The sequence below is a fragment of the Odontesthes bonariensis genome, chromosome 10 (assembly GCF_027942865.1).
Source record: "Odontesthes bonariensis isolate fOdoBon6 chromosome 10, fOdoBon6.hap1, whole genome shotgun sequence".
Lineage (NCBI taxonomy): Eukaryota > Metazoa > Chordata > Actinopteri > Atheriniformes > Atherinopsidae > Odontesthes > Odontesthes bonariensis.
Window position 1 is genome coordinate 19,391,891 of NC_134515.1, and position 23,138 is coordinate 19,415,028.

At 40.1% G+C, this 23,138-nt stretch overlaps 2 protein-coding genes across 5 annotated transcripts in view; one reads left to right on the top strand and one right to left on the bottom strand.

Moving 5' to 3' along the window:
- arhgef25a (Rho guanine nucleotide exchange factor (GEF) 25a) overlaps positions 1-10,249 on the bottom strand; it is a 46,177-nt gene extending 35,928 nt beyond the window's left edge. For 3 of the 4 annotated variants that reach the window (XM_075476743.1, XM_075476746.1, XM_075476745.1), the window contains exons 1-2: positions 9,701-10,249; positions 8,153-8,291 (exon numbers count right to left, since the gene is read on the bottom strand). In XM_075476743.1, coding sequence (XP_075332858.1) covers positions 8,153-8,291; positions 9,701-9,796 — 235 coding nt within the window. In that variant the 5' untranslated portion in view covers positions 9,797-10,249. The remainder of the gene's footprint in view (positions 1-8,152; positions 8,292-9,700) is intronic. The other variant, XM_075476744.1, reaches the window with a different exon arrangement.
- A 5,305-nt stretch (positions 10,250-15,554) lies between these two features.
- On the top strand, positions 15,555-22,744 carry ankrd33aa (ankyrin repeat domain 33Aa). The gene is made up of 5 exons (XM_075475662.1): positions 15,555-15,985; positions 18,905-19,222; positions 19,335-19,464; positions 19,562-19,702; positions 20,620-22,744. Exons 2-5 carry the CDS (start codon positions 18,965-18,967, stop codon positions 21,441-21,443), a joined length of 1,353 nt encoding a protein of 450 aa, XP_075331777.1. The 5' UTR covers positions 15,555-15,985; positions 18,905-18,964; the 3' UTR covers positions 21,444-22,744.
- Positions 22,745-23,138: the final 394 nt, after the last annotated feature.

Consider the following 23,138-nt stretch of genomic DNA (forward strand, 5'->3'; position numbering starts at 1 on the left):
TTAGATATGTAATGTGTTCTAGCACATGTCTCGGGATCAAAATTATTTTTTTTTACAACAGGAGGAAGAGGTGCTCCTATGTGCTTTTTGTTTGTGCTGAAAAATAACTTTCTTAGTGTCACAACTTTTTTTTTTTTAAATCTGATTTCACAACAACACAAAAATGAAAGAATGCCAGTGAATGTCAATTAGTGGCTTTCTTGGGGTGAACTCACAAATTCCAAGGTCGTGGTGGGCACAGGGTTTCATCTGCTTGATTGAGGAAGTATATAGACACAAAATCCACTATTGAGGGAAGGAAAAGATGAAGACAAAGTGGAATAAAAGCTATACTCTTAACCAACACATCTGGTGTCTTGATTGAAAAAAAATTGAAAAAAATAAAGAAACTAAAAAATCATTAATACCAAAATCTGCAAATGGTTATGAGTTAAGGCAAAAAAAAAAGACATCTTTGTAGGGGTTGTGCACCCTTTTTTTATCTAGAAAACAATAATAAAACTCGATTTCTGCTTTCCTCTGACTGAATGAATCCCTGACCTTTTCACAGAAACGGTGGCATCATCACTATTGCCAACAGCAGGACTTGCTGCCCTTGTAACCAAGCTGACGGGTCTGACAGACAGATGTAAAATTAGTTCGACTTCTCAACATCATTATAATGAATGGAGGGTGATGATTGTTGCACTTGCATGTAACAGTGTCGAACAATGTCAAACATAACGCTGTGTTAAGAGGTCATGCATATTTTTTATAATCTCTGTACTCTGTGTTGTGATTTTCCAACTGTTCAAACAGAAAATTAAATTTGTGTAAGATAGAACACAAGCTCAGATGTATCTGTGCACACACAGACCTTTGTGTCTGATACCTGACATGACAGTGCACATCTTATGGAGGAGCTTTCATTTTGAAATGCAACAGAGATCGTGTGATTGCTAACATCATGGAACGCCCTAAGCCAACCACATTTGGATGTGAACTGTACATCAAAGCACATTATGCTCAATAATAATCATCTCTATGTTTATTCGTTCCTACAGATATGTTCAAAGTCTGCTTAAATGTCAGTTAGTAAAACAGGTTAATTTAAGTAAATACCTCGAAATAAAACCAGCAGCAAAAAAAAGCAACAAAACGGTTTTGTGACATGCTTTGACATCCAATCACTTATTTTTCTGACCAGCAAACAGCATTCTCAGGTCTAAAGCTGATGGGTTTATGACTCACTGTGTGATCTCATCTCAGTTTTGCAGCACATATCACACCATGCTCCTTTCTATACTACAATCCAGCTGTGCGGAAATCACCAGCTGATCACTGCAACAAAGGCAGCCACATTACAGCATCCACTCAGGTTCCTCTTTGAGGGCATGAATGGAGACAACAGATGGCTGAGTATCGGCAGGCACTGAACCGCCATGCACATGCGAGCACTCTGTCAAGTGCTTCTGTGGTTGGCAGGGCTGTCTCCACAGCATTCATCTCTCCATAGTGACAGAGTGATGGCATACTGCTGTCGGGATGTCTCTGTCATGTGCAGGGTACACACACAGTATCATTAGACTACTTGCTGACTATCTCTGTGTCCTTTCCTTCTTTCAAAAACATAGAAGGAAACCTGAAGCAGGTATAACGTGCAAGAGAAGAAACCCCCAGATACTGATGTATCCTCCATTCTCAGGCAAAGTTAGCATGCTGGCTTTCTATATTCCCTACTTTGCTTCTACACAAATACAAACACATCACACTCCCTCTCACTCTCTCTATCCCTACCTCTCAATTTCTTTACTTATAATGGACGCGGGATGGATGAACAGCACTGCCATTTGTCTGATGGTAATAGCTCAACTTTTAACTTTTCACAAAGTTGTATTTCAGTAAATCTTCAAATGAATTAATAAATGATTGGCGAAAAAAGTTAAATGACTGACAACAGTTTTCTCTATGAGAACTTTGGTGTCCTTCTTTCCTCACTCATTGATCATACCGCGGTCCTTCAAACTCATCTGGTGTCCTAGACTCAGGTTATAAAGTAGTTTAAAGCAGCTCCATTCCAGGCAGCTACAGACGCAACATGCTGTTTACTCACTGATGCTTTTGTTTTATCAATGTCATCATGTTTTGTGCAGTATGTCAGTCAGAGGGACTGAATACTGTGACCCTGAGGTGCAAAACACAATGGCAATGGCAAAAACACAATATCTCAGAAACATACCGTAATGAAACAGAAAATACCAAAGCTTTTCAGAATATATCTTAAAAAATGTTCTTTTGCATGTGTGTTCTCTGTTTCATTGCTGCGCTTACTGTTGTGTTGAAATGTTGTTGTTTTTTTCTTTTGGTCATGCGGTCTTCCTACTGAATGCAGTTTTTTCTGCCTGAGATTCCTTTTTCTGAGCATCAGCCCTGACATTCAACACCTACAGTATCACTTTCTCTGTTTGGAATGAAAGCTTTCCTTAAATGAACACCCAAATGTGTCCAGCAGGCATGTACAAAGCTGTGAATGCCGATGGAAATATGGAAAAAATGTTCCTCCTCTGGCTTACAGGGAGAAGCGGGGGATGTGAGGTGAGGCTTGCATTAACACACATTCATCTCTCTTCTTTTATCTCTCCTTTTCGCTCCCTAGCTCCTTCCCTCTCTCTGCATCTCCCACACAAACACACACACTAAAGATGATTCATCTGCGCACGTAGCCTTGTGTAGATGTGGATTACTGAAGAAAATCTTTACATGTACATCTACAGAACTGAACATAAAGGCTTCTCTACAGACTTAGCAGTAGAAAATAGATGGGTATGATCGTTTTTTTGTTTTTTTTTACTTTAGCCAAGCAGCTGAACAAGGATTTATGTGTGTTCACAGGGAATCTCAAGTGTGATTTATGATTATAAATGAACTTGTGCAAATAAACACAATTACCAGATCTTCTCTGTCAAAGACTATTCACCCCGAGGTCAACTTATTCTTAATGTACACTCACTTAAGCTACAGAAGGAGCTTACATACTGAAATAGGTACAGCAAGTGTTCAGTTCAGCAGAAATGCAGTTGCTTATTCATAGTGTGTTCGCCAACCCCCCCATAGACATTAGCCTCTCCTCACCCCATCAGCCAGTTGAAATCCTGCCAAAATATGCTCACTCATTTTCCTACCCCCTTCTCTCTATTTTTTTCTTATTAGTTCTTCTCCCTCCTTAGCTGAGCAACAATTAAGGCAAACTGGCAATCTGGACAAGCCTTTGTGAGGGGGAGTTTTTTTTGTTTTTGGCTGAATTCCTATCACGAAGACAAAGTCAGGGAGTAACTTTCCTTTTCTTTTCTTTTCTTTTCTTTTCTTTTCTTTTCTTTTCTTTTCTGTTCTGTTCTTTTGTCCAATTAGACTAAACTACATTGCAAGCATACAAGGAGACACATCGGTGTGTCACTTTGTGTGTGCGTGCCTGCGTGGGGGCATCTCCTCTCTAGTGCCGTTCAGTACCTACCTCATCAAGTGCTTCTCAGGCAGCATGAGATCAGCACTACACAGACAGGAGGTACGCCATTCGTGTAGACTTGTTTCTCATAACATTCACAATACCAACACACCATCAACAATTTCAAGCATACACACAAAGATCTGCACTTACACGATACTCCCTTCCAAATCAAGCTTTTTTTTATTCCCAGCAAACCAGGGATAATACTTTAAATGGAGCTGTAAGAATTTTCTTCCTCTACCTGATTTACAGCATCCCTACTTCTCTTCATCTCCCTGAAGCTGGACTGTGAACCTTGCCCTGGAAGCAGCATGAGACTGCTACGGGCTGCATACAGGGCTTTAGTCAGATCTGAAACGCCACCCAAAGGATAAAATGGTAATTAAACAAATGCAACTCCCGGTACTACCCACGAGAGTAAAAGTCATTAAGAAATTGTTTCGGCAACACTGCAGTATGAGTTGAGTGTGAATGTTGCTGCAAATCATTACATAGAAACTCATGAGGCTGCAAAGAGTGATCCTGATTTTACAACCCCAATTTAAAAAAGGTTGGGCTGCTGCACAAAATGGAAATAAAAATCTCATAAATCAATATCTTATCCACAATGCTACATTTCAAATGTTGAACGTGAGACACTTTATTATCTGATGAAAAATATGAACTATTTTGAATTAAATGACTGCATCACATCTCAGTAAGTCAGGACTGACATTTATCACTGTGTACCATCCCCTCTGCTTTTAATAGCAGACTGTAAACATCTGGGAACTGAAGAGACCAGTTGCTGGAGTTTTGAGGGAGAAATATTGTTTCATTCTTGCCTGATGTCAGATTCTAACTGCTCAGCAATCCTTGGCCTTTTTTGTCATCATTTTTTCACGATACGTTTTTGAACTGAGAGCTGATAACAAGTCGATGGTCTCTTTCTTCTTTAGTATGAAAGGCAAGGCATCCATAATTTCCCCAAAAATTCTCCACATACTTTCAAATTGACCACAGAACATTTACTACTTTATTTACTACTGCTTTGTTTTAAACAGCACCCTGACATTTTTGGGATTGGTGTAAGTGCACATGACATGTTTGGTAGCATAGACATTAATGTTTGTGAATGTCGACAGTGTATATGTGCGCATACATGTGAGACTAAAGGTGCATTCACTGTATGTGCCTCCCTCGTCTGCCTTTTTCTTTTTCTTCCAGGTCACTTTGTGGTGCAAATCATCGCTGTGCTGTGGTGCAGTGACCTGGGAGGTTCCCGGATTACCTCTACCTTCCAGCAACCTGTGCCTGAACCATTCTTTTGAACACAAGATGAGCTTTACAAAAATACCAAAAATTTATGAAAGAGGACCAGATTAAAAGGATTTCTACAAGAGATACAGTAAGCACTCTGTCATCACAAAGTCGTATTACATCAGGAAAAGCCCAAATAAGCAAAATTCCCCTGAAAGAAATATTATCCTCAAGCATTTAAAGCAGCTATAATATATATCTTTGGAACAGAAATAGCATCAAATAACAAAGCACAGCCACTGTAGTTATCAACCATCTGTACAGAGAGTAATCGTGAAAATCTGTAGCTCCCCTGAGGATTTACAGAGCTGTATATCAAATATCAGCTGATTGTTTAGCTGTTTTCACTTTACTGTTCTGGTTCACTCTTACATCACACATAACATAACTTTCAGCTGCATCAAGCTGCTGCTTTCACTGCAAAAGCTTTTACAGTTAACTGTACACACCTTTTTTAGGACCAAATGCAATATATGCAGGGGCTAGATGTTGAGCAGCTAAAAAGCAGCATATTCCCTTACAAGGTGGTTAAAAACAAAAAACATAGCTAAAGAGAGTGAATACTGGGCATACAATAGACTGACCAAGAGTTTGACCATGGTTCTGAAAACTGGTTGTAATTTGTGATCATGTTTTGTTTAAATTGCCCTTCCCAAATTGCCAAAAACAACCGTTATTGCCTGTCAAATAGCAGTTAAAGTAAAATTAAATCAACATAATGACGGTCGGTAAAGGCTACTATTGCACAATGGAAATGTTCTGATTCATAGGTCAAATGCACAGGCAAGAGATTAAAAAGAAATTAAGGTCAAAACATCTGTGAAACCGAGCACATTTCAGGTTGATAATTGTCCATTTAAGGTCACACACACACAAAGTTCAGTGCCAGAGTCCTTGGGGATCTCTATTTCTCCTGGGAGGGCACAATCTCCAAGTCTCTCACAAAACTTGATATGAACTAAGGCATGGGTTTTCAGGCAAATTTACCTCACAATTATATTGATTTACTCTTTTGAGGTGCTGTTTGCCGAATTCCAATCTTTTCTTCGGGGTAGGTTCCTGTAGTATGTCCAGTTAGGAGCGTGTACATTTTTAAAAACTTTATCCCGCACTAAAAGCAAAGAGATTACTCTTATTGTCTCTTATGAAGAACTTGCCGCACACTGAATATTAGGTGATCTTCATATCATGCTCCAATAAATATTGTATTTCACACTTAACCAATGGATCTTAAAATTTGATTGAAGATTTCATTGACTTATGAACTCTTTTAAAGTTCAATAGAGGCTAACTGTGTGTCCTCATAAATGACCAATATGTGGGGGCATTTATGGGTCAGTTACAACACTCTTTTTTGCGACTGGTCCATTGTTGCTGATGTGGCTTCATGGGTCTTAGGCTGAAATAGAAAGAAAAGAAGTACATTGTCTGAGGTGAGTGAAAAAACAATTATGTGGCTGGCAGTTAAAGGAGATGAGACCTGAGATAGACAGTAGCAGGAGTTCTGTGTACATCAAGGTGAGGCCAGGTTTTGGATAAACACTTGAAGCCTGAGCTGAAAACATGGCCTTTCTTTTAAAATAAAAGAAGAGATCCTGTAAATAGGAAGCAGAATAAACAGGAGATGAGAGGAGGGAAGCCAGTAAGACTCTGATAAAACAGAGGGAAGATGAGTAAACTAAACTGGGGTTGAATTGTGGAAGCTGCACTGTTCTGTGATTTCTGAGAAGCCATTGACAGGCATTTTGTTTCTAACACATAACAGATGCTTCAGCGAACCATGTCCTTTAAAAAAAAGCAGGGGCACATCATCCGTCCCCACACATGCCTTCTGTTCTGCATGTTTAAAGGTATACTTAATAGTAACTGCACAAAAACATAGAATGAACTTTCTGTATGACATATGAAATGTACCTGCCTAATAACACATTAAAATGTCCATATTTTGTCAAAATAAAACATTTTTGTAAAACGTCATTTTCCAGCAAAGTTTGGAGCTCGACTTCTTGGTTATCAAGCTTGTAATTACAACATCAACACAATGACACTATAAATGCTGTGTTGGCTTTTTAATATGTAGATATTTGTGGTTTTATTTACTCTGAACTGCTAGCTGTGGGCAACAACAGTAAATACTTACATAACTTCTTTTTTTTTTTTAGATAGGACCCACCCTGTATCTTGTTGTTGCAGTTCAGATGTTTTTCGTCCGGGTTTTACTGGTATTCCAACCAATTTCCCATTCAGAGGAAATTGGGCTGCAAAAACAACTGAGCAGAGGAGCTTGTCAGGACCTGAAATAAACAATCTCCTTTTTGGTCATCATCCTCCTACATCACCTTGAATCATGCCTTTCTTCCCCTTTTTTATTTTGCTGTTTTGGACTCTTAGCTATGACCAAAAATAATATTTGGATACATTAACTTCAACAGCGTACCCAATTTGAGTAAGACCATTACAGATAAGTATCGCTGACAGCTTCCTCTGGCCTCACTCACACCCCTTCTGTACTCTGTATACTGTTTTGCACAAAAGTTAGTAGGCCAGCCACATGGTGCACACCACCAAACCTCCCATATGTATATATACACACACACTCTCTCTAACCCAAAACCAGATCCAGCTACAAAGCTCCTTTTGTTCCATTCCACTGAAGGAAAATGGCAACCCACGCAAGCCTTGTGCAGCAAAATGAGAATAAGTCCAACCAACAGTGATGGGGCAGAAGAGGAAAGGAGGCAGCTGAGTGTTTTCTTGCCCAATCTGGAAAGTATTGCGTGTGTGTGTTTATACACACAAGAACTCTTTCTCATTCTCACGCTACTTATGGATGGTAAATTTTAGTAAAGCACTTTACTGCTATCAGTGCTATTAGAGGGTACAAAGGGTGGAGTCTAATAGGAGTAAACGACTAACACTCAGGTGCCTCCAATCTGATACCTTCCCTGGCGTTATTACTGCCTAATGACCACAATCAGATATGGCAGATGGGACTCATTCCCTTTTTGATTCACCTATGGCCAACATGCAAAAACAGGCTGAACTCAAAGCAAATATTTTTTGTATAAATGGATCATTTTGCACAAGCATACCTATAGATGCAAGAACATTTACCATTCTGACTCTCGTTTCAACCTGATGATATTGTATATTTGTTGGCTGCAACAGATATTGTTGCAAGTAGATTGTGACTGAGTGGCTAGATGTTACTGCACAGAAATCTGAGATGTTTCAAACAAAGAATCAAAGCTGAATCTTGAAGATTTCTCAGCTCTGACTGGTTTGGTGAGGGCTAATATTTGGATAGCACTGCAGGTCTGGGGTCACAAAGTACTCTGTCACAATCAGTGCAGCTCTTTCAGGTCTTACCTGTTCTTTCGCTCTGCTCTGGGTTTTCCGTTGTTGTGGCCTGTTGCTCCCACTCCAGCCGCTCTTGCTCCCACTGGCCTTGTACAGACCCCTTTTCCTCCCCACTTGATGGGAGGTCCGCCTCACCCCCTTCCGAGAGCTACACACAGAGATGCCTTTGTCAGCAGTGGAGCCCTGCTCTCAAGGAGGAAGTGATTGTAAGATTGTACAGAGCACTTATGGTCACATAACCACAAAACATTATACCAGTGGCTGATTTTTTTTTTTTTCCACAAATCCCTGCATCTTTTTCATCCTTTTCTCCATTACACATAGAACAAGAATGCAATGGAAATGAGGCCCTGCTTTTGCCACAGAACAGCCGCTTAGACAGCAGTTCCAGTCTGTATTTAAAGCCTAGCAGCACGACAGTATAGGTTAATGGAGGTAAGTAGAGTTAGCTTTCCTCTGGAGGGATAGAGATGTATTTAATATCAATATTTTTTTGTCAGGGGTTGAAATGATTTATTAAGATAAACGTTTTTCAAAAAGAAATGTGCTGTACCTTCTGGTAGAGTCTGACTCCTGTATGCTTGATTTCTATTGCCAGATATGTCAAAATCTACATGTTGTGCCTCGTCAAATCAGCATCAGTTTACAATAGACACTTTGCATATAAAAGGAGTTTGAAATGATATTTTAAAAAAGGTTAGTAAGTCGCATAAACCAGTGCAATCATTCTAGAAAAGACTTCACAAAAACAGTTGACCTGTGATGTTTTCTTTATCATTTTATAGTATCAGAGTGTGAGTACAGTAAAAAGTAGAATGGTAGAGAAACAGAAAGATAGAGAGGGAGGAGAATAGATTTGCAGGGTTGGAGTGAGGCTTGAGACCTCTATGACTTTGTTATTGCTCAGATTTTTTTAATCACCACCTCTCTGCTTCCTGTTCCGCAGAAAGATCCAAGATTCCTCCCAAGCACTGAACAGAGACTAGAATCTCTTCCATCCCACTCTCTGCTGGTCTGTCTTGACCATTTTAGGTGTAAAGTCAATAAATACCATCCATCCATTTTCTATACCCGCTGAATCCATCGGTCGGGTCGCGGGGGAGCTGGAGCCTATCCCACTGGGCAAGAGGCGGGGTACACAGGTCGCCAGTCCATCACAGGGCCACACAGAGACAAACGAGACAAACAAGCACACACGCTCACACTCACTCCTAAGGACAATTTTAGAGACACAAATTAACCCAACATGCATGTTTTTGGACAGTGGGAGGAAGCCGGAGTACCCGGAGAGAACCATACATGGGGAGAATGGGAGTTGAACCTAGAACCCTCTTGCTGTGAGGCGACGGTGCTAACAACCACACCACCGTGCAAACAAATAAAACCAATAAAACAAAATAAGCCTGGTATTAGGTGATGCTGGCCAGAGATAAGCTAAATGTCATGCTCTGCAAGCCCTGAAAAATACCTCCACATGTGCTGCATCCCTTTTGAATGTGTGGAATGATGCTTTCATTCAAACAGACGCTAAAAATACAAACTTGAGTTACAACTCACCCACTGTTGATTGGGCATGGCCACAGAGGTAAGCACGTCAGCCATGGCTCCCAACATCTGGTCAGTGCGTCCCTGATTCTTCTGTAGAGCCTTCATTTTCTCCACCACCACACACTCTCGTCTGCCGCTACAACCTACAATCTTTAACTCTCCTTCACAGCGCGCTGTGCCACAGTCTGGAGCTCAGCCCACCTCGCTCTGCACTGACACAGAGGAAACTTCATGCATAAGAATAATTGATCCAGGAAGAGGACGGCTTGAGTCTGTCTGGACCTGGGAATGTGCACTTGGAGCCTCAGAGTTTGCCTCTCTCCCAGCGCAGACAGGTGAGCGTCTTTCTGGCTGAGCCCAGAGAATGTTCACTTTGTGCTGTCAACAGAAGTTTCTCCTGGTAACACAAGTAGATTTTCTCGGGCCTCCTTTTGAGTTCATAGCAGAGTGAACGTCCTCTTTATTGTCATTCCTCTAAATCTGGAGTCAGCGAGGAAGTGTTTTTCTATGAGGCTAGTCTTCGTCTGTCTTCTCTGAATGCTGAAAGGGAGAGTGGCGACTGAGCATGTCACCCTCCCTGAAATCCTCCTTTCTTGTTCTCATTGGCTATAGAGGGTCACCACCCCCTCCCCAAAACCTCACCTCCTTTCATCAATCTCTCTCTTCTTTCTGTTCACTTTGTCTTCACCACCTGAATCTTTTTTTTTTTCCAATTCAAAACTGACTCAGAATTTTCTTTATCTCCCTCCTCTGATTCTTCTTTGAACTATATCTTGACATCCAACACAGTCTCTTCATCTTTCCCCAAGTCTCAGGCAGTGACACATGGAGTGTGTGAACTCGTGAGCAGTAAGGGCAACCCCAAATAAGGTATGAACACACGGCCCCTGAAACTTAACCATTTAGGAGAATGTCGTACACATCTCACTCAAATGTTTTTACAGCTGAAACACTCAACAATCAGACCTGCATTATGTTTGTTTGTGGCTACTTGAAAGATTATTTTCCATTAACATTGGAAGGCTTGCAGCTTCATGTGTTGAACGTTTGACGTTGCATTAGAGAGCATGCAAACCAAACAGGAGTTTGGGTGTAGTGTGCATCTTGGAAATATTACATTTTCATTGAAAGTAAGTACATTCTTGAGCAAAAATCAGTTTAAATAATTATGCAATCCTGATGTCAGTGTCTACAGTAAAATCCTGCAATTTGTCACTGAACCAGCTAAAGAGTGTTTTTCATAATGAAAACATAAAGTATACTTTCTGCAGATTTTCTGCACAAAGCAATCCAGCAATAATTAACCACAATCACTGCTAAGAAAGCTTTGCTTGGTGTTGAAAAAATGACTGTGATGCAATCGATCTGAAACAAAATATTGAAGCATTTCTGAGTTGCAGCTGACTGTAAAGTGCAGCTGGGCAGATTAAATCAATACTATTTGAAGTTGAATGTTGATTTTATTTGAATGAGCTGAGACACATCTGAAGCTTCATTTTGTCTAATCCTTTTAGCCTTAAATTCAAGACACCCCAGTTTGTTACGGATGCGTCTTACATGCAACTTGCCTCGACAGAAAGCGTTATCCAGTGCCTTTGCTGTTCTCATTATTCATTGTCGAGAATATTCTTTTATTTTCATCCAGCACTTCTGCCCTATAAGACAATTTGGAGTCTCCTGTGCTGACACCATGACTTATGAGGGAGTAAATGATCATCTTGGTAGGATATGAGGTGGAACTTCAAAAAAATATCCTTTCACTGAAAATTTGTACAAAACAGAATGTATCTGCAAATCTTCAGAGGACTTATAAAGCTTTAGTATGAGTCTTACCCAAAGAAACACACAAATCTTTCCAAAACAGGCATGTTTACAGTAAATTACTAGATTCTTTCAAATTAGTAGTCTCTTTTAACCCCTTTATCACTTGTGACGTCGACTCGCTTGTGCTCATTTGCTTAATTCTGCAGATCTTTGTTTAACGGTATAAACCTGCAGATTAGAACACTTTGGGATTGGCTCCTGTTTTCAGGCAACATGTTTCTGAGTTTTTAACCACCACTCAGCCAAAGTGCAGCCTGAGATCCTCACTCTGCCCTGTTTTGGTCATACCAGAGTCTAGGCCAAAGGTGATCGAGCTTCCTCCGTGACAGCCTCCACGTTCTGAAAACCTGTCCTGCTGAAGGCTGCCATATTCACGCCTTCATTTCATTATTTTTCCCCTCTGAATGTGCTTTTCAATATATATTCATGGTATCTTATCAAATTCACACAAAGACAAAAACTACTGCAGCATAATCTTATCTAATCTTATCATCTTAATCTAATCTTTCCTTATCTACACTTTCATGACAGCTCAAAATGTCTGAAGTGATAAGTTCTTAATGGCCACCACATTATCCAAAGAAAACTATTTTGTCAACTTTAACCACCCATTGGTTTACATGAAAACAAAATACACAGCTTTGACACAACGAGAACCTTTGTGAAAATGGCTCGACATGGCCCAGTCTAGTGCTGCAAAGTTGTCAACATATGCATTGAATTAGTTAGGTTTGTGGTTTTGTTTGATGTTGTCGTTCTGCTTTCCATGATTGGAATTTTATGGCGATAAGTTGAGTTTTGTTGGTTCATCTTGGTTTCCTGTTTTGTTTGCCTTTGCTTCATGTTCCGTGTTCTTGTTTTATTTCCTATTCGTTATTAGTTGTTGTTTCTGCTTCCCCATGGCTTCAGTTACCACTTAAGACACCTGTCTTTAGTCAGTCATTGGTTGCCTCAGCCATAAATATTCCCTGTTTTTTTTTTTTGTTCTCTTATCAGACCCTTCTTTGTCTTTGCTTCATGTGATGCGTATCCCCTTCCTGCCTAGTAGTTTTGTTCTAGCCTTGCTCAGCTCTTTGGATTATGGTTTCTGGTTATGCTCCAAATGCAGTGCCTTTTTTTTTTTTTTTTTTTTTCTTTAGTGTTTTATTGTTTGGTATTAGTATCGTTGTTTTATATTTTTACTTTAATCAACTCATTTCAGATCAAATCAAGAAAATTGTCTTTGTGTGCAAATCGTCCTCCATACATTTGTTATACTTTTTGTATCCTGTAGAGGGAGGCTGGGGGCTTGAGTCGATACCAACTGACCCTTGGCGGAAGTAGAGTACATCCTGGACAGCCTACCATGTTGATCACAGACAACAATGCAGACACACGTACACAAACACAACCACCTTCAGGATCACAGTTAACCCACAATGCCGAGCCATGCAGGCAAACACAGGGAGAACATGCAAACACCACACACAGCTCAATGACGAGCAGGTGACAATGTTACAGTATTTACTGTACCATGGTAACTTAAAATGACTTACACTATTTTTATTTCTAATATTTTTCAGTTCCAAACCTAACCACCACACAATTCATATAAAGTGTCATTCTTTGATTTGGTTACTCTCGTTTTGAACAAATCATCAGCTTTATATGCAGCTCTGCTTGAACTTTTTCATCCACCCTGAGCAAAGCACAAACGCCGCAAACTTCCAATTCCCATTTTAATACCCTTCCCACATGTACAAAAATCTCCTTGTCTTGCTTGAACAAGTTAAGCTCTGTTTCCTTCCTGTTTCCTTCAATTCACCTGATCCCCAGAGGCCTTTAGATGCTTTCACACACAGAACATAAGGGGATTCATCTTCAGCCACATGAATGGAAAATTATATAGCTCACAAAGTTTGAGTAATGTGCTGGTAAGACCAGTCCTGGAGAGACTGCCAACAGTCTAATATTAGCAGAGCACATGTCTGTCTTTACAATCAGTCACTAAGCTGGCTAAACTTAGTTCACTCCGGCCCAAGCCTCTTTACAAGTTATTTTGCTTTACAGCTGACTTCTGCTGGGTACTGGGGTTGTCTGGGGAGATATTGCACAACCTGCAGCGACGAGTGAATGTCTCTTTTAGGAATTTTCAGAAAAGAAAAAAAAAACTCTGACCCTAAAAGGAAAGTCTGAGTACTATACACAAGCTGGGAAACAGAACAAAATGTTCTCCGACTCGATGCAAATTATTTGTGAAGTCTGTAGAATTGAATTGGGGAAATCAGAGCAATACATTTTCAAGCTACAAACGAGGTTTGCTACATGTGCTATGCTGCCCTCATCTGGTTAAGCAGTTTGACCACTCAGGCACATTTAAAAGAATAGAGGAAAACATTCAAAATACACATTAAATCACTACCCTACCCAGTTGTGCCAAACAGACTTCCTTTTCTTTGGATTATTTCCTGTCAAGTTCGTTTCTGTTTTGGTCTCACATGCTACAGTCTTTGACCTCCAAGCATGGCCTTTTTCACTCTTCCTGTGTTGCATATCAGTAAGGATTCAAACACAACTCAGGGTCAAGTGTCTAAACATAGGGCATCCCTTTTTGTGTAATGGGTCAAGTTGGTGTGATGCTATAGGTCTGACCAGATGGTTCACAGCCTAAAGGTTGGCCTTTGATAAGGAGCTGCCTGAAGCATTTAATACGATTTGGTGGGATTATGTTGTTGGGGGTGTGTCAGCGTCAGATGACTGCTGTCAACAACATGTCTCTGTTTTTTAACTTCTCCGATCAGATAAGTCTTCTATAACTAAAAATCAGAGAGCTTTTTAATGACTTCAAATTCATTGCAAAGATATTTATGAGATGAAGCGCTTTAATGCTGGACATCTGATACTGAATCTGATACTGGACAGTAACAGTACTAAAGCAAATCACTTCATAATATGTTGTTAAAAATATAGTGTAGACGTGTAAAGTCAGACCAAACAAGTGCCTTGTGACATGTTTTCAGATATATATATATATATATATAGAGAGAGAGAGAGAGAGAGAGAGAGAGAGAGAGAGAGAGAGAGAGAGAGAAAGACAATGTGGACAACAGCTGTAACCCAGAGTGAGCATTATTGTTGTAGCTTTGTTTTGTGAGTATTTCACTAAACCGCACTACATAACCACACCGTTCATGATAAAGTACAGCATTTCCCAGTTTGATCAGCAGGAGGCATTCTGCATTCCTCTATCAGAGAGGAGCTGTTGCATAACACATGCTACAATCAAATGCACAAGTAGTCTCAGTTTGGACCTATTCCAATTCAACATCAAGGTTAATCTTTTTATGTGACCTTTGTTACTAAGAGACTGGGTCACTGATGCTATGAATAAACCTGTTAACACGATATTCCTGTTCTCATAAAGGATTTAGCCCCCAAAACAGAAAGATTGTGGTTACAGTTCAAACAGGAGGACTTAAATCAATCATGCAAGTTAAACACTTTTCAAATGATTGCTCTATGAGATTGCTTTTAAAAAAAAAAAAATTTAAATCCTGGTAACTGAAGATGCCTGAACTGATAGTCAAATTAAATACATAATTCATTCAGAAGAACTAGGTGCTGAAACACAGTATGCTTTCCTTAGAACTCCACTTGGATGAACGTAACTAATATTATCATGAAAAGCAGAAGGTAATTTTGCTAATCAACTTTGCTGCCCCATTGTGAATCAGATCTAGATTCAGCAAAGCACTTGTTCTTTAACTGCATCTGTGCCAAATATCTTTCAATGGCTTTAGAGTTTGAGTGTTTGCGTCCCTGTGTTTCCTGGTGTCCCTGCTATAGGAGCAACAGAAGGGTTAGTTTGTTGTCCCGTCAAACGGATTTCCATGGAAAAGCAGGCTCAAGATTCTGTCACCCATCACAAAGACATACTCAAATTATTCAGGCAGGGGGGGTCCTCAGCAGCATGGCAGATTTGGGAGCCATAGCTTTAATGAATCAGTCACAACACTTTTGGACAGCTAGAGAGGTTTTCTCTCACATAACAGACGGACAGCACAGAGCCGTGGACGAGCAGATTCCGAGACAGCCGAGGAGATGAGTGAGAGAGCGATGTCAGAGAGAGGAGAATAACTCAACAGACTGAGAGCAGGGGAGCAAGATTGGCTGCTGTCTGTTTCTTTCTCTTAATCCGTTAATCTTCTATAATCAGGATGAGAGGGAGAGAGCACGTTGCCTGACTTAGAACAGCAGAGTCTATGTTGGGACATGGCTGATGAGGCAACCTAAGTGGCCAGCAGGAGAGATGGAAGGAGGGGGAAGGCAAGAGGTGGAATCAGTTTGGCGAACTTAACCTGAACCAGTCCCTACTACATGCAAAGAAGAAGAGTGGAGTCCAACATAAGAAGATGGTTTAACTACCAGGAGCAAGTGCCAAACCAGAAAAAAAAGAAAGAAGAGGGCTAACCCATGGCTGGATTTTTTAGGGTGAGATTCTGACTATTTCTATGTTTTTTCCCAATTTTCAGTTTTACTTTGGCACAAAGTACGTTTTCATTCTGTACTCTTTACATTTTAAAGGCAACAGACAGCTCATATCAAGGATTCAGAGGAGGATGCCTGTCCAGATTGCGAGGTGTTGCTCAGCAGGAAGTGTAGGCCATAGTGGCAGAGTTAACATACATGACTTCTATGTCTGTATAGAGGCAAGGTAAGGCAAGGCAAGTTTATTTGTATAGCACAATTCAACTACAGGGCCATTCAAAGTGCTTTACCGATACATTAAAACAGTAGGAATAAAAAGCAGGATTTAAATTTTAAACAAAAAAGAAAGAAATAAAAACAATAGATAAAATCAGATAAAATCAGTAGTTAACAGATACAGAAGGAGAGGGAGAAGGAGAGAGGACGATTTGCAGATATTAATATTTATTCTTCTGTGTGACATAGTGCTGAATATTTCAGATTTAGAGCATTGAGCAGTTGTACCTGGCATTTTGAAAGAACTTTTTTAAAACCTATTTTTTTCATACAAACTTCAGATCAATATGACTTTCAGGAGCAGATATATTCATTTTTGCCTACATTTATCTGAGTAATATGTGCCTGTTAAGGATATAGCTTAGTGACGTCAGCAGGATAAAACAAATACTGATTCTGTCACTTGAAAGCCCTTACAGTGTGTACAGTTCATTTATTGCTGATGTTACTTTTTTTTGGATCTATCCATCCGTATATCAAGAATTAGAACTCGCTGCCCCATCCCTAATCAGAGTCTCAAGAAATAGCCTCATTCATGGTGTCAAAATGACTTCATTCTTAATGGAATTATCAACCCAAAGAAAAACACAAATTGTAAAAAACACCACTGGATCCTCTACTGCACTTGCTCTGCAGAGCAGTGTGACAATGTTAAGACACCATGACAGATGCTGTCACTAGACTGGCCTCTCAATGCTTCTGGCTCCATGTGGCCTTTCTCAACCCAGTACACTCCTCCCACTAGGCCTTCATTGGGGGTCCTAGCAGCGAAGCTGCAGGAACCCATTGTGTTAGTAGCTTTTCTTATTATTATTGATCCGTTTCTGCTGCAATTGAAGTCTATGGCAGCCCCATGAACGCTATGCGAGAAAGTTGTGAAATTTGGCACACGTAATCAGCCAAGTGCCAAAGCCAAAGTCAAGAATTTTCATGCCCCAAGAGCTTACTCTCTAGCGCCACCAACACGTCAAAGTTCAAAGTGCATTAAGCCTAATAACTTTGGACTACTTGGTCCAAATTTCACAAATGAGGCATCGTTGGAATCCTTGGATCATGACGAGTCCAACGCACCCTATGACGTCAATTTGCGTATACTTAGATTTTCCGCCATTTTGAATTTTATCAAAAAGCTTAAAAAAGCATTTCAGGTCACAGAGATTGTCCAATTATCACGAAACTTGGCACATAGACTCTTAAGACCAAGCCGCACAAAAGTTATCGTGTGAAATTTTTAATTAGGCTTCCATTTTACCATAAAAGCCAATCAAACTCGAGGTTGACGCCCCCAAACCGGAAGTGAGGTCATATCTTGGCAACCATTTGATATCATGACGTCAAACTAATAACACACACTCAAGACTGCTAAAGTAAGAGGCCCAAGAAGTTTGGTGACGTTTGGCCTATAGGTGGCGCTATATGTAGCAAAAATGCATTTTTGCTCATATCTTTGGACCCCTTGGTCCACATTTCACAAATGAGGTACCAATGGAATCCCTGGATCAGGACGAGGTCAACACACTTAATGACGTCATCTGCGCCATCTTGGATTGTCCGCCATTTTGAATTTAATCAAAAACCTTCAAAACGCATTTCAGGCCACTAAGATTGTCCAATCTCCACGGGACTTGGCACATATAATCTTCAGACCATGCCGCACATAAGTTATTATATGGATTTTTTTATTTAACTTCCCTGTAACTGCGGCAGCCAATCAAACTCCATGCCGATGCACAAATGGGACATTTGGCCGTATCTATGTGATGCATTGATGTATCGATGCCAAACTTGGTGCATGGACTCACGACGCCTTCCTGAGCGTTCCAAGCCTTCCCTATTGTGCCATTCTGCTAGGACCCCCACATTGCTGCTTGCAGCTATATTTCACATTACTTTCGCAGACTGAGCTTCCTCAGGTCCATAGCCTCTCTCGAATTCTTGTTTCTGTTATGTCTTTGTAGATTCATTCTTTTATGCATTCAGAGCTTCCGTTATCTCAACATACCGGAATTGTTTAGTTACTTTTAGATTAAAATAACCGTTTTCCCCTCCACGATTCACAATGGGTTGAGACAATGAACTGGAATGGAAAAAGTATATCATACATGGATGTTGTCTAGCATGTAAATCAGAGACTTACGGATCAGCCACTCTGACAGGAGGGCTAAAGTGATGTAAATCTTCTCATCCTCTTTAGCCATCATGTCTTTTGGCCAAGGCTTCTCCAGGTCACAAGATCAATTTAACATAGTAACTGTGAGTCTTACAGTGCAACCTGCCTATTCTAAGTGGGAAAGAACATGTACATTCCTATAATAAGTGGGTTAGAAATTACATTTGAGCACAAAGTCACGACAGCATTTCATACTAGGATGAGCTTGTGTCTTTGACAGCACCTGAAATAAAACATGGCTGTCGTTACATGTTAATTAATGTCATCATTGAGCATGGTATTTGTTGGTTCGTAGTATTTTTTCTGTATACCATTTTTCTCTTAGTCCACACTATCCAATATCAATGTAGTATGTGGCTGTGACATGTCAGTGGAAAAAAAGTGGGGAGGATCCAAACTAGATAATATCAAAAAATTCTGAGGCATCTTAAAAAGATCTGTTCATCAGTGAATAAATGTTTGTGTTTTTTTTCAAGATATGGGTGCCATGCAGCCGTCCTGACACCCATTGGTGATCACAGACTGAAGGCGTTCTGATGGCTACTGCAAATGACGACCCACACTTGGGCGCTGGCCCATCGGATGAGTCGGAGATCCTCCTGAATGATTCTGACACAGATAGTATTCTGTCTGATGACTCAGTACTTCCCCAATATGAAAGAGACCCAAACTATAAAGGACCGTGTAGAACACTGTACGAGGCTTGCGTAAGGAATGAGGCAGCATCCCTCCGCAGCATCCTGGAAAGAGGAGTCACAAAAGATGAAGCAATGGAGTTGGACATCAACGGCAGGGTGAGAAACTTCTCACTGCTCTCGTCAAATAAAGTTAATCAATAAGAATATACATTTCTGTAACATAAAATATAAGGGCAAACTAATTCATTTCTGTCTTGTTTGCCATCAGACTGGACTGATGGTTGCTGTGAACAAAGGTTTTGTGGATATCGTCACCCAGCTCCACAAATGTCCCTTTGTAGAAATCAACCACCAAGACAATGATGGAAACACTGCACTTATGATTGCTGCACAGGCTGGTACGTCTGAGAACATTTACACTGCATAACCTCAACATTTAATCTTGAATCACTCCTATTATATTCACCTAAAGTCATTGTTCTTCTTTCAATTCAGGCTTCGTAAACATCCTGAACTTTATCCTTAACTACTACTCTGGCGTGGACACTGAAGTCAGGGACCCCCGTGGCTTCACAGCCCTCATCAAGGCAGGCCTGCAGGGCCGAGAGGACTGTGTGTCAGCCCTGCTGATGCATGGTAAGTTTGGAAATCTAACGCCTCATTAGATTAAAACTCTAAAAATGACCCTCACCTGGACTTGATGTGCCAAGTCCACATAGACGGTCAAAAAGTACATCAAATTGTTTGCAAGGAAACAAAAATATCTTCACATCTCAATTAATAGGATGAAAATTAAGATATAGAGTTTTTAGTCAGGAATGAAGATGCCAATAATGCTGTATTCAGTGTGATACACAGGGGAGGCCAGAACATCCGATCTGTAAATGAATCTGCTCTTTCTCTGGGCTACAGGGATTAGACCAGTATAAATCATAACGTGACACATTTAGGCTAGCACTAAAAGACATACCCATCCACTGTCTATTTAAAGTAAATCATGTTAATTATCTCAGAGACAGACTGACAACATTCATTAAAATAATAATAATAATAATAATAATAATAATAATAATAATAATAATAATAATAATAATAATAATAATAATAATAATAACAACAATAATAATAATAAAACATAGCTAAAGTATGAAAAATACATGTCTGCTTTGGTCTTGGATTTGTTTAAATTCTTGAGAATTCACCAAGAGGATTGTTGTACCTTTAAACTGTCTTCATCCAATAATGTGTTAATTAACCATGTGAAAACAAAGCAGATCTGCAGAACTCTGGCCTAATGCAGGACACTGCTTTCCTCCCAACTCCACCTTTAAACTCAAACATGTTGTAAAATGGTCTGAATTTTTTCTGGAAAATATACAGCAGATATCAATGATTTGTTCTCCAAAAATGACCACATGGTGGGGTCGTTTTATTGAGTTGGCAGAGCAAATGATTCCTTCACATTCCAAAGCATCCAGTGAAAACTGATATTGTTCCTTTTCAACACTTTTGTTGCTATATCCCCACATCTTTTTTTTTTTTTTTTTGTGCAGGTGCAGACATACATGCAATAGACCTGGTCCAGGGGAGAGGTCTTAAGGACTGGGTGCTTAAGACAGGAAGGTTTGAGACTCTGAACAGAATACGTCGCCTGCAGGCTCGTTCTGTTGCTGAGCAGTTCTGTGAAAGCTACAAGCCTGAGTGGCCTGACCTGAGGCATCTGGTGGAAAAGTCCTCTGCCCACAGATCAACCGGTCAGAAGTTGAGGCAGCGCTTAAAGGAAAGCCTTCATTTCAGCTTCCCACATGATCCCCAAGATAATGGAGTTATGGACCATATGGTGAGGATAACTACAAGCGTCTACTGTCCCCTGATAGCTACTGCTTGCCGCCCACTCTGTCCCTCAAGCCCCCCAGAGATTGGCAAGCGACGGTTTGCTGTACCTGAACTGCTCGAAAAGCACAGCAGCAAAGTGTTAGAGGAGAGCTCAGTGTCCCACAGAAACGGCTCCATCGTCTCAGCTGCTCCCTCAGCTTTGTCGGCCACTTCCGCATCTCTGACTTCTTGCTGCCAGGACCAGCAGCGCAGGGAAAGCATGGCGGCGGGTGGCATGAGAAGCTTCATCCCTCGCAGCATGGCACACAGGAACAGCATCTTCCCCTCAGGCTGCATTCCTAAGATTGAAGTGACAAAATCTGGGGAGCCCACACCAAAGAAAGAGAAAAAGAAGAAAAAGCAAAAGGGCTACCTGGAGCCTCCTCTGTGGAAGTATAAGGAGGCCAAGGAGGAGAAAAAAAGAGAGAAGAAAAAGCAGGAGATGGAAAAAGAGCAACAGAAAAAATCTAAGGCGTCCAAAAAATCATCAAGCAAAAGCTGAGCCAGATTGTTCATTGCCACTGAAAATTTCACTGTGATAATGTCACGCATCAAGGATAAATATGTGATTACTTTGACTAAAAAGGCACTTGTGACAAGAGACAAAGGAATTGCAATGGAGTAACTGAAAAAATTCATGGATAAGATTTGATCCTAGGTTTGGGATGAAAATGAGATAGCTGGAATGACTTGCATTAGCTAGTTCTTACGTATTTTTTAACATCTTAGGCTGAAAACTATGGTAACCAAATATTTTTTGGGTTTAAAGTTGTGGCCGTTTCTTATATCAAGCCTGGTGGATCAGGAAGTGTTCTGGGGTTGCATTAATGATTCCAGACACCTGCAATGACATTCTATTTCGAAAGCCCTGTAATTATTTGTGTTTTGTGAACAACCTAAAGTAGCGTGCCATCATGGTATTTAACTGCAAGATAACCAAATAGCCAATAGCCTTTATTGTATGTATGCTGAATGTGTACAAATGCCTTCAGAAAATGATTCACGAAAGAGTTGTCTAAAACTGTGTGATGTTGACAGGTCGAAACATGTTCAAAATATGTGCTTTTGTCTACACTCCACGCTCAAAGGGATTTTTGGTTGTTTTGGGTTGTGTTTTTTTTTACATGACCCAGTGGAGAAGTTGCACTGTAGAACATTTGTTGTAACCATTTAAGTCGTGGGAAGCCGTTTTCTTTGTTTTCATAAATCTATTATTCCTTCATTGCAACACGTAGCATCAACCAGATACCTCCACATCTTTCTGGCATTCTTTGAATTCTGCAAAACATTAAAAACGCTACTGTTTCACACAAAGGTTATTTGCAAAAGACTGAAAATGGAGCAAAGTCGCCTCTCAACAACATTTTGTCCTACGCTGAAAAATGCTACACACGTGCAAGACCTAAGACTGCCACAGCTTTATGTGTTTTGTTTGATGAGCTTTACTTGAAAACAAGGATATTTTATTTTCATAGATACGAATAAAGACTTCAAATCTACTGAGTTACTTAGGGAAAATGAATAAAAGGCATTTTCTTATCAGGGTGATACGCACACACCATCTATCAGAAATGAAACGTCCTGGAATCTAGCTTGAACTGAAATATTCTAAAGAACTTTAAATATTCTATTTATAGTGCAATTTAAGAATTAAAAGGACAAATACATGCATTCAGTTGCAATACACATTCCAATAACCACCAAATGTATCTAAGTGTGTTGTCTAAAAATATGTATATTTATCCATTTATTTAGATGCTGTTCGCATTGAAAATTAGACAATCATTTCCGGGGTAATTTTAAAGATGACGCAAAAGACTTGGAGATCTCAGGTCGTCTGCAAGTTTGAGAAAAAGGAAATAAATGTTTGTAAGCAATAAATGACCTGACCTTAACAAGAGTGAATGTCTTTGTTTTTATTACTTCTGTAAAAATATCTGAGGACAACAAGACGCTTTATTAGACATAGCAGAACGCCATTTTAAAGATGCTTCTTCACCGTCACATTTAAGCAACCACGTGAAAACATTTAACTGTTTGATCTTAGGAATATATTGTATAGTATAGAGTATTGCTTATACAACATTCCTTAATTGACAGGCACGTGATGGATTAGCCTCTTGTCTGGCATGTCACCTTTTTCACTATAAAGTTACGTGGAGCTTCTAAAGGCAGCTTATAACACGCGGTGACATGG